Source organism: Schistocerca americana, chromosome 1 (assembly GCF_021461395.2).
Source record: "Schistocerca americana isolate TAMUIC-IGC-003095 chromosome 1, iqSchAmer2.1, whole genome shotgun sequence".
Taxonomy (NCBI): domain Eukaryota; kingdom Metazoa; phylum Arthropoda; class Insecta; order Orthoptera; family Acrididae; genus Schistocerca; species Schistocerca americana.
The window spans coordinates 235,133,359-235,145,919 of NC_060119.1; the positions used below are offsets into that span (position 1 = coordinate 235,133,359).

The 12,561-nt window shown below is 42.5% G+C and overlaps 1 protein-coding gene across 1 annotated transcript in view; it reads left to right on the forward strand.

Moving 5' to 3' along the window:
• LOC124621755 (probable cleavage and polyadenylation specificity factor subunit 2) overlaps positions 1-12,561 on the forward strand; it is a 185,372-nt gene that overhangs the window by 130,547 nt on the left and 42,264 nt on the right. The window contains exon 10 of the mRNA XM_047147168.1: positions 2,080-2,274. Within this exon, the coding sequence (XP_047003124.1) occupies positions 2,080-2,274 (195 nt within the window). The remainder of the gene's footprint in view (positions 1-2,079; positions 2,275-12,561) is intronic.

Consider the following 12,561-nt stretch of genomic DNA (forward strand, 5'->3'; position numbering starts at 1 on the left):
CTACAGACGTTAAAGTAACCTCTGGCGTGCCACAGGGGAGTGTTATGGGACCATTGCTTTTCACAATATATATAAATGACTTAGTAGATAGTGTCGGAAGTTCCATGCGGCTTTTCGCGGATGATGCTGTAGTATACAGAGAAGTTGCTGCATTAGAAAATTGTAGCGAAATACAGGAAGATCTGCAGCGGATAGGCACTTGGTGCAGGGAGTGGCAACTGACCCTTAACATAGACAAATGTAATGTATTGCGAATACATAGAAAGAAGGATCCTTTATTGTATGATTATATGATAGCGGAACAAACACTGGTAGCAGTTACTTCAGTAAAATATCTGGGAGTATGCGTACGGAACGATTTGAAGTGGAATGATCATATAAAACTAATTGTTGGTAAGGCGGGTACCAGGTTGAGATTCATTGGGAGAGTGCTTAGAAAATGTAGTCCATCAACAAAGGAGGTGGCTTACAAAACACTCGTTCGACCTATACTTGAGTATTGCTCATCAGTGTGGGATCCGTACCAGGTCGGGTTGACGGAGGAGATAGAGAAGATCCAAAGAAGAGCGGCGCGTTTCGTCACTGGGTTATTTGGTAACCGTGATAGCGTTACGGAGATGTTTAATAAACTCAAGTGGCAGACTCTGCAAGAGAGGCGCTCTGCATCGCGGTGTAGCTTGCTCGCCAGGTTTCGAGAGGATGCGTTTCTGGATGAGGTATCGAATATATTGCTTCCCCCTACTTATACTTCCCGAGGAGATCACGAATGTAAAATTAGAGAGATTAGAGCGCGCACGGAGGCTTTCAGACAGTCGTTCTTCCCGCGAACCATACGCGACTGGAACAGGAAAGGGAGGTAATGACAGTGGCACGTAAGGTGCCCTCCGCCACACACCGTTGGGTGGCTTACGGAGTATCAATGTAGATGTAGATGTAGACAAGAGTATTGCACAGGTTAGACGGACAGTGGAATACCCCTGTGAGAGGGTTGAGGATGATATTTCTCATTGCTGGACACCACGAGAGGTAGTTGGAACCCTGGGAGAAAACGCGATTTGATTTCTCCAGTACTAGATGGTACTGGGCCACAACGATGGGGTGGGGGTTGCTCCTTTGTGGCCAGACAATGGCTACATGAAGTAAGTGACTGGGGAGACAAAACACTAGAAACGTGTTTCTGGGGCAACATGAGGAGGGTAATTTTGGTTTGTGAAGGCTTCAGTGTGACCCTTAGCGTATTTGGAGAGAGATAATTCATTACTACAGATGCAACAATCGTGGGTGGCTAGGCCATATGGAAGGGGTGTGGAGCAGGAGGCATTTTCAAGGAGCCATCCTTGAAGTGGAGGTTGATGCCAGTGTGTTCCGGGGGGGGGGGGGGGGGGGGGACCAAGTGATGCAATGGGGGGAAAAGATTGATATGTTGACCTCACCCTTGGTCCAGACCATGAAGATTTCATAGGATCCTCCACATAGCCCTTAAGCAGGTTGGTGTTGGGTGATGCTATGTGGGTGCCTGTTGTACCATGAATTTATTTGTAGGTGATGTCTTCAGAGCAGAAGTAATTAGAGTGAGAATGTACAGTAGTTGGTCATGATGACCAGGAAGGAGCTTGTAAGTTTGGAGTCAGTTGAACATTGAGAAAGGTAGAGTTCAGTAGGCGCAAGGCCGTGGGCATTGAGGATTATTGTGTGTATAGAGTAGCGGTCAATTGTGACGAGCAGGGTGCTGGGCGATAAAGGAACAGGAATCGTAAAGAATCAGTGGAGGAAATGGTTGGTGTCTGAAATAAACTTGCATTAATTATTGATTGTGAGTAGTGCATGTATTGGTGCAACGTGCCTGCTTTTAGTCTTTACAAAGCATATTAAGTTTATTTGCTTGTAGTTTTAAAGTATTTGGATACAGTACTTTAAGTAAATTATTAATTAGTAACTCATCCTAAAAAAAAAAGAAAAAGAAAGGCAAATTACAATAATCAAAATTTGATGTAAAAAATATATTAGCTGCCATTTGTATGTTGCTAAAATTTAATCATGTGGTCACTAATATGACATGTAAATTTATTACATTCACAGTGAAGATGTTGACATGAGTAGTGAATCTGAGGATGAAATGGACATGACTGCAGTTGGAAGAGGCCGGCATGACTTACTTGTCAAGCAAGAAACGAAAGTACAGACAGGGTTTTTCAAGAGCAGCAAGAAGCAGCACCCCATGTTTCCCTTCTTTGAGGAAAAAGTTAAATTTGATGAATATGGTGAGATTATTAGGTAGGCAGAAGTAGAAATTATTTATTTCTGTATTTTTCTACAGTTTGTGGGTATATGCTTCCTGTGAGTAACTTAGAACTACAATTAACAGTACAGAAAAGACTTTTTTTCACTGCTTGCAAATGTGTGAAGCTGGTAATTTGGTGAAGTAACTTCCCTTTTAAGGATTTGACATTAAAATTTCACAGACTGTAAGACAAAATTATTGGCATAATTGAACACTATGGATTCCTTATGAGTGTTGACTAGTGTAATTCAGAGTTTAATAATGTTAAGTTGCTGTTTCTGACTGACTCTTTACAAGTAGCTGTATCATTAATAAGCTGCATGTTTTCGGCATTTATAACAGCTCGGTTTTCTGTGAGTTTGATTGTTTGCAGTTATTCTCATCAAGTTCCTTTTTCAAAAACAAATATTTCTCACGACACAGTCATAGAAACTTTCAGGGAATAGTAACTTGTGATACTTCATGTACTAGTGCGTGACGTGTGTGTCAAAGCAATGGAATTTTCAGATTTTAAATGATCTATAATTTTTTGTGTATTAAAATGCCACTATATCCTATCATAAAAAAGGGAAAGAACACTCCTTTTGTATCTGTCACACTTGCTGGAAGTTATCCAAAAGATTACCTAACTTAACATTATACGAGGTGTGACTGGAAAGTTTTAAGAATGGGCTTGTAATTGTACAATGGTGGCACTTACATGCTACTGTGATGCATCTCCTTCAAAATAGTGTCCTTCTGACTGAAAACACAGACTCCAACGGTGTTTTTCACTTTTGGAAACATTCCTGGAAATTTTTTTCCTGAAGCGTGTTAAGGACGCTCTCCGTATTTGTCTGGATCTCTTCAATCGAGTGAAATCACTTCCCTATCAGTGAAAATTTCAGTTTAGGAAATAGGTAGAAGTCCGCAGGGGCCAAATCAGGGGAGTATGGCAGTTGTGGAAGTACAGGAATTTTGAATTTGGTCAAAAATTCAACAATGGAGAAGGCATAATGAGCCGGAGCATTGTCACAGTGTAGCATCCAACTACGGTCTTTTCACAATGCAGGCCTCTTCTTCCGCACCTTTTCACACACACGCTCAAGAACACATTTGTAGTATTCCTGGTTAATCGTCTGTCCTTCAGGGGTAAATTCATGATGCACAATATCGGCAGAATCAAAAAAAATCACCAACATTGTCTTCACCTTTGACCGACTTTGCTGTGCTTTTTTCGGTCATGGTGAACCTGGAGTCTTCCACTGTGAAGACTGTGCTTTAGTTCCAGGATCATATCCATATACCCACAATTTGTCACCTGTAATTACCCTATTTAACAAATCTAGGTCATGTTTAGTCCGATTAATCAGATCTTGACACACTTCAAGTCTGTATTGTCTCTGGTCACTTGACAACACTTTCGGAATGAATTTTCCGGACACTCGACGCATGTTCAGATCTTCAGTTAAAAGTGACTGAACTGCATACAAACTTAAATTAAGTTCATCAGCCATCTCACTAATTATAAGTCTACGCAAAGTATATCTATTTAAAAAAGCTGGTAAAAGTGCTGTTAACACCTTTTTAAGAGACGGTCTTCACTCCTTCCGATCTGAAGTGTAGAAGTGTAGAAAAGTTGTGGAATGTTTTCAAAGAGATAGTATCAACAACAATTGAGAGATATATACCACATAAATTAATAAGTGATGATACTGATCCCCCATGGTACACAAAACGGGTCAGATCGTTGTTGCAGAAGCAACGAAAAAAGCATGCCAAATTTAAAAGAATGCAAAATCCTCAAGATTGGCAAAGTTTTACAGAAGTTCGAAATATGGCGCGTACTTTAATGCGAGATGCTTTTAATAATTTCCACAACGAAATTCTGTCTTGAAATCTGGCAGAAATCCCAAAGAGATTCTGGTCGTGCATAAAGCGCACCAGTGGCAAGAGATAATCAATACCTTCACTGCGCGATAACGACTGTGAAGTCACTGATGACAGTGCCACTTAAGCAGAGTTATTAAACACGGTTTTCTGAAACTTCTTCACCAAAGAAGACGAAGTAAATATTCCTGAATTCTAATCAAGAACAACTGCCAAGATGAGAAACATAGAAGTAGATATCCTCAGTGTAACAAAGCAGCTTAAATCACTTAATAAAGGCAAGGCCTCCGGTCCAGATTGTATACCAGTCAGGTTCCTCCCAGAGTATGCTGATAAAATAGCTCCATATTTAGCAATTATATACAACCACTTGCTCACAGAAAGATATGTACCTAAGGACTGGAAAATTGTTCAAGTCACACCAATACCCGAAAAGGGAAGTAGGAGTAATTTGCTGAATTACAGGCCTATATCACTAATATCAGTTTGCAGTAGGTTTTTAGAACATATACTGTATTCGAACATTATGAAGTACCTTGAAGAAAACTATTTATTGACATATAGTCAGCACGGATTAAGAAAATATTGTTCTTGTGAAACACAACTAGCTCTTTATACTCATAAAGTAATAAGTGCTATCGACAGGGGATGTCAAATTGATTCCATATTTTTAGATTTCCAGAAGACTTTCGACACCGTTCCTCACAAACGTCTTCTAATCAAACTGTGTGCCTACAGAGTATCGCCACAGCTGTGCGACTGGATTCGTGATTCCCCGTCAGAAAGGTCACAGTTCGTAGTAATACACTCCTGGAAATTGAAATAAGAACACCGTGAATTCATTGTCCCAGGAAGGGGAAACTTTATTGACACATTCCTGGGGTCAGATACATCACATGATCACACTGACAGAACCACAGGCACATAGACACAGGCAACAGAGCATGCACAATGTCGGCACTAGTACAGTGTATATCCACCTTTCGCAGCAATGCAGGCTGCTATTCTCCCATGGAGACGATCGTAGAGATGCTGGATGTAGTCCTGTGGAACGGCTTGCCATGCCATTTCCACCTGGCGCATCAGTTGGACCAGCGTTCGTGCTGGACGTGCAGACCGTGTGAGACGACGCTTCATCCAGTCCCAAACATGCCAATGGGGGACAGATCCGGAGATCTTGCTGGCCAGGGTAGTTGACTTACACCTTCTAGAGCACGTTGGGTGGCACGGGATACATGCGGACGTGCATTGTCCTGTTGGAACAGCAAGTTCCCTTGCCGGTCTAGGAATGGTAGAACGATGGGTTCGATGACGGTTTGGATGTACCGTGCACTATTCAGTGTCCCCTCGACGATCACCAGTGGTGTACGGCCAGTGTAGGAGATCGCTCCCCACACCATGATGCCGGGTGTTGGCCCTGTGTGCCTCGGTCGTATGCAGTCCTGATTGTGGCGCTCACCTGCACGGCGCCAAACACGCATACGACCATCATTGGCACCAAGGCAGAAGCAACTCTCATCGCTGAAGACGACACGTCTCCATTCGTCCCTCCATTCGCGCCTGTCGCGACACCACTGGAGGCGGGCTGCACGATGTTGGGGCGTGAGCGGAAGACGGCCTAACGGTGTGCGGGACCGTAGCCCAGCTTCATGGAGACGGTTGCGAATGGTCCTCGCCGATACCCCAGGAGCAACAGTGTCCCTAATTTCCTAATTTGCTGGGAAGTTGCGGTGCGGTCCCCTACGGCACTGCGTAGGATCCTACGGTCTTGGCGTGCATCCGTGCGTCGCTGCGGTCCGGTCCCAGATCGACGGGCACGTGCACCTTCCGCCGACCACTGGCGACAACATCGATGTACTGTGGAGACCCCACGCCCCACGTGTTGAGCAATTCGGCGGTACATCCACCCGGCCTCCCGCATGCCCACTATACGCCCTCGCTCAAAGTCCGTCAACTGCACATACGGTTCACGTCCACGCTGTCGCGGCATGCTACCAGTGTTAAAGACTGCGATGGAGCTCCGTATGCCACGGCAAACTGGCTGACACTGACGGCGGCGGTGCACAAATGCTGCGCAGCTAGCGCCATTCGACGGCCAACACCGCGGTTCCTGGTGTGTCCGCTGTGCCGTGCGTGTGATCATTGCTTGTACAGCCCTCTCGCAGTGTCCGGAGCAAGTATGGTGGGTCTGACACACCGGTGTCAATGTGTTCTTTTTTCCATTTCCAGGAGTGTAGATTGAAAGTCATTGAGTAAAACAGAAGTAATATCCGGTGTTTCCCAAGGAAGTGTTATAGGCCTCTATTTTTCCTGATCTATACTAACGACATAGGAGACAATCTGAGTAGCTGTCTTAGATTGTTTGCAGATAAGGCTGTCATTTACGGTCTTGTAAAGTCTTCAGATGATTGAAACGACTTGCAAAATGATTTAGATAGGATATCTGTATGGTTCGAAAAGTGGCAATTGACCCTGAATAAAGAAAAGTGCCATGTTATTCACATAGTACTAAAAGAAATCAGCTAAATTTCGATTACGCGATAAGTCACACAAATCTCAGGGCTGCAAATTCAACTAAATACTTAGGGATTACAATTACAAATAACCTAAATTGGAATGATCACATAGATAATGTTGTGGATAGAGCCAATCAAATACTGCAGTTCATTGGCAGAACACTGAGAAGGTGCAACAGGTCTACTGAAGAGACTGCTTACACCACACTTGTCTGCCCTATTCTGGAGTACTGCTGTGCGGTGTGGGATCCACATCAGGTGGACTGACGGATGACATCGAAAAAGTACAAAGAAGGGCAGCTCGTTTTGTATAATCGTGAAATAGGGGAAATATGTCACAGAAGTGGTACGTGAATTGGAGTGGCAATCATTAAAACAAAGGCGTTTTTCGTTGCGACAGGATCTTCTCATGAAATTTCAATCACCAGTATTCTCCTCCGATTGCGAAAACATTCTGTTGGCACCCACCTACATAGGGAGAAATGATCATCACGATAAAATAAGACAAATCAGGGCTTGCTCGGAAAAATTTAAGTGCTCATTTTTCCCGTGTGCCGTTCGAGAGTGGAACGGTAGAGAGACAGCATGAAGGTGGTTCATTGAACCCTCTGCCAGGCGCTTTGTTGTGAATAGTAGAGAAATCACATAGACGTAGACGATCAGAGCACATTAAGTCGCGAACTTTCACAACATTTTCATTCGTTTTTGAGGTGGAAGGACGGTCGGGCTGTGGTTCATCTTCAAATGATTCACGGCCATTTTTAAATGTGTTGAACCAGACAAAAACATTTGACTGACTCATACAATTACCTCCAAAAGCTGTTGTTAAGAATTTGTAAGTCTCAGAAGCTGATTTCTCGGTTTTAAAAACTAAATTTCACACAAACTTGTTGCTCCGTTTTTATGTCCATTTTCACACAGACAGAATCTGGCAACAAGCCCTAACAGACCTGTACTCAGCCAGCTGCCACAACAAACTGAGTAAAGGAAATGCAGTTTCCTGTCGGAGAGCGTTCAAGGACAAGGCAATGAACTCACTCCCCACCCTCCGTGTACCTGCCCGCCAAACCAGTAAGCAGTAGTGGATTCATTCTTAAAACTTTCCAATCACACCTCGTATACAAATAGGAACCGTATTGTTAGTCCCGTTGTGAGAACTTGCCAGTGTTTTTTTGCCATAGGTGCTTTCCTTATAAGAGCTTACAATAAACATCCATGTATCATGTGTCTATAATGTAATTTAAAATGTGATAACATAACAGTAAAATATGCCAGATTGAGCCAAAAAACAAGTAGCCTTAGAATAGGAGCATGAACCAAGCCAGAATGTGAGAGATGAACTACAGCTAAAATTAGGGAGCAGTAGAGTATGAGACAAGCCAGAAGAGGAGAGATGAACTATGGTTAAAATCAGTTCATTTAAGTTCCACAGGCATATGTTACTACTGTACTGGTTTTACATTTGATTGAATAAAATGGCTTTTTTATCTCTAGGTGTTTCCTTTTTGCATTGAAGTCTTAAGAAGTATTATACACAACCACATCAGTTCTAATTTGGAGCTTGGTGTGGCATCCATCAAATGAGTTAATTAAGTAATCAGCTTTAATATGATATGTCATAAATATTTCACAGTTTATCTTGGATGTTGCATAGTAGAGTATATTACAGCTGTTCTGTAAGTGCAAAGGTGATGCCATGAAAATAGTTTCCCAGAAAGTAATAAGAAACATTTTGCTATCATATTGGTATGTTTTATCCTTATACATTTTTCAGTACTGGTTAAAGAATGTAAAAGAGATTTAAACATGATTAAAAGTGTTTGTATTATTAATAATTCATTCGACTTCATGGGCATTTGCAAGTCTGTCATTGTTATACATAGAAATATTGACCAATATTTGTTTCTTTGTTTCCGCAAGTGCACTGAAAGTGGCAGTAGAAAGAAATTCTGTTATCGGTAGATTCTGCAGATTCTGTACTAAATTTGCAGCTGTGTTAGCCCCTCTTCTAACCTTTACGTGTTGTAGTTCCCTCGAACAAAAAACCATCCCCAGTAGTTGGAAGAAAGCACAGGTCACACCTGTTTATAAGAAGGATAGTGGAAATGATCCCAAAACTTCCTTGATGTCCATTTGTTGTAGAAACTTCGTACAAACACTGGGCTCAAACATAATGAGATCTCTTGAACAAAATGGTCTCTATGCCAATCTGCATGGATTCCAAAAGCATCAGTCATGTAAAACCCTACTCACACTTTCTTCACATGACAGTCAGAAGGCTTTGGATCAAGGAAGTCAAGTAGATGCACCATTTATTGATTTCCTAAAAGCATTTGACTCAGTACTGTATCTGTGCTTATGGCCAAAAGTGTGATCATATGGAGCATCAGGTGAAATTTATGGCTGGATTGAGGATTTTTTCATACTGAGGATGCAGTATGTTATCTTAAATGGAGAGTCAATAACAGATGTAGAAGTAACTTCGGGTGTGCCCCAGGGAAGTGTGTTCGGACCCTTGCTGCTCATATTGTATATTAATGACCTTGTGCACAATACTAATAGTAACCTGAGCCTTTTTGCAGATGATGGACTTAACCATAGTGAAGTCTGTCTGAAAGAAGCTGCCCAAATATTCAGACAGAATTTGATAAGATTTCAAAGTGGTACAAAGATTGGCAACTTGCTTTGTTTGAATGTTCAAAAATATAAAATTATGCACTTCACAAAATGTAAAAATGTAGTATCCTAGACTGTAATACCACTAGCCATAGTTGGAGTTGGCCAACTCCTGCAAATACCTGGTTGTAATACTGTTCAGGGATATGAAATGGAATATCAAATATACTCTGTCAAGGGTAAAGTAGGTGCTAGACATCAGTTTGTTGGTAGAATACTTGGAAAATGTAATCTGTCTACACAATAAATATCTTACAAATCACTCATGCATCACATTCAAGAATATTGCTCAAGTTTGTGGAACCCATACCAAATACCACTGTTGGGTGATATTGAACATATACCATATTTACCTGAATATAAGATGACCCGCTTTTTTTTTTTCCCAAATTTTTTTTTAAAGAAAAAGAGGCTTCTTGAGAAAAATTTATCATCTCCTGAAATTGTTTTAGGTCCTTCCCAGGCCCTCTCCCCCAAGTCCATCTCACTCCTCATTCATATTACTCCCCATACTTCTACCTGATTCCTAAAGTCCATGAACCCAACCACCTAGGATATCCCATTGTGGCCAGTTACTGTGCTCCCACTGAGAGAATCTCTTTTCTCATAGACCAACACCTTCAGCCTATTACCCACAACCTACCCTCCTACATTGAAGATCCCACAATTTACTCCACCGACTCTCCATAATTCCTGTACCTTTACCACATGGTGCCCTGCTCATAACTGTTTAAGCCACATCCCTTTACACTAACATCCCTAATACCTGTGACCTTGCTGCTGTTGACCGCTATCTTTCCCAACATCCGATGGATTCCAAACATAAAACTTCCTTCCCAGTCACCATGACCAACTTTATTCTGACCCACCAGTGCTTGTTCTTTGAAGGCATAACCTACAAACAAATCCAGGATGCGGCAGTGGACACCCGCATGATACCATCCTGTGCTAACCTATTCATTGGCCGTCTAGAGGAATCCTTGCTAACCACCCAGAATCCCAAACCAGCCACTTGGTACAGTATCACTAGTGACGTCTTTGTGATCTGAATAGAGGTTGAGAACATCCTATCCACATTCCTCCAGCACCTCCACACCTTCTCCACAATTTGTCTCATCTGGTCCTCCTCAACCTAACAAGCCACCTTCCCCGGTGTTGACCTCCACCTCAGTGACAGCTACATCCACATCAAAACTACCAACCAACAGCAATATCTCCACTTTGATAGCTGCCACCCATTGCAATCCAAGACATACACTTCTTTATAGCCTTGCCACCTGTGGTCATTGCATCTGTAATGACAAGCAGTCCTTGTAGAAATATACCAAGGGTCTCACTAGAGCCTTTGCAGACCATAATTACCCTCCCTACCTTGTATAGAAACAGATCTCCCACACCTTATCTCCCCCCCCCCCCCCCCTACACACACACACACACACACACACACACACACACGCACACGCATTCCAAAGTCCCTTTGTTCGGCCGCAGGAGCATTTCCCTCATGTCTCAGTACCACCCATGTCTGGAGTAGCTAAATCACATTATCTGCCAGGATTTCAACTACCTCTTGTAGTGCCATGAGATGAGGAGTGCCCTACCCAGTATCCTTTGCACTCCTCCCACAGTGATATTCCACCATCCACCAAAACTACATAACATCCTCGTCCATCACTACACAACCCCTGCTCCCGATCCCTTGCCTCATGGCTCATATCCCTAATGGACCTACATGTAAGACCAGTTCCTCCCATCACTATGTACTCTAGTCCGATCACAAGCACGACAAACTGTGGCCAAGAAACAGCTGGGGCACCCAATTGCTGAGCATGGTACCCAACACAACATTCTTCATTTTAAGGGCTTCTTCACAGTCTTTGCCATCTGGATCCTCCCTACCAGCACCAGCACCATCTTTTCTGAATTGCACAGGTGGGAGCACTCCATGCAGTGTATCCTGTTTTTCTGTAACTCTCCTGGTCTCAACCTCCATTAGTCATTGATGTACACCCACCTGACCCCTTCCCTGTTCGCACTCCAGTGCTACAGAGCCCTCTTTTCCACCAACACACCCATAGTCCTTTTTCTTCTCCTCTTCACCCCCACCCTCCTCCGCCCTCTTTCTAGTCTGCTGAATGCATGTAGCTGCCCTACCCTCTCTCCACCTCATCTCTGTATGCTCCCACAAACAGAACTTTACCGTCCCTCACCCCTACCCTGCTATCCCTCCCTGCCCCAGCCTCCTTTCCCCCACCTCCCAGATCGCTTTTCCGAACATACACTGCTGCTTGCAGTTTGGCCTCGGCAGCCTGAGACTGTGGTCATGTGTGTAAGAGTTGCATTTGCATGAGTATGTGTGTATGTTGTCTTATTCTGATTAAGGCCCTTTTGTCTGAAAGCTTACTTCAGGGTGTATATGCCCTGGGACAACTGAGAAATCCGGAAAAGACCCAGGATTTTTTTAGAATTCCAGGGATTTTTCATTGTTTTTGTTTTCAGTTAAATTTTTGTAATTTTTAGTGAAGAATAATGCTGAAGTAGTAAAACATAAACGAGTATAAAACAGCAAAATATAACTTAAGCTGTGAAGAAAATGCTCCATTTACAACAACAAAAGACAGTGGACACACAAATGTCTGCCGACAGCAAAATGTGTCAAGGGCTTTAAGACGAAGACTTTGCAATACTTCATAACTACAAACTGCTTTCGATGTGGTGTCACAGCTGTTTAATTTCTAGCATAAATGGTGTTTTTAGGGGCTTTTCTTTCAAAATAAATTTCCTTTTATGCAAGATGAATCGTATTGCATGTGAGAACGTGTGATGAACTTCTTAAGTCACAAAGCATTTGACTTTCATTCAAAACTTAATACTTTGAGGAACAACCAGAGCAGCAGTTAGCAAAATTTTTCCCCCCAGAAGGCCAGACATTTATGTTGTTATTTAAAATTTTACTGGCTCATTTGTATTTGATATGTCTTAAAGGGAAACACACACAATAAAAAAATTGATATTACATGTGGAAGCTTATCTTTTCTTGTAGCTATACTCTATGTATATTAATTTAAATCATTATTTTTTTTCTTTTTGTGTGTTTGTGTTACTTAACAGTGAGGTTGCTATTGCCTGGCCACATCACATGTCCTATGTTCTGAATATCAGCTGTCATTGGCTGGCGAGATCATGTGACATGAGCTGTGGCGAGATCATGTGACATGA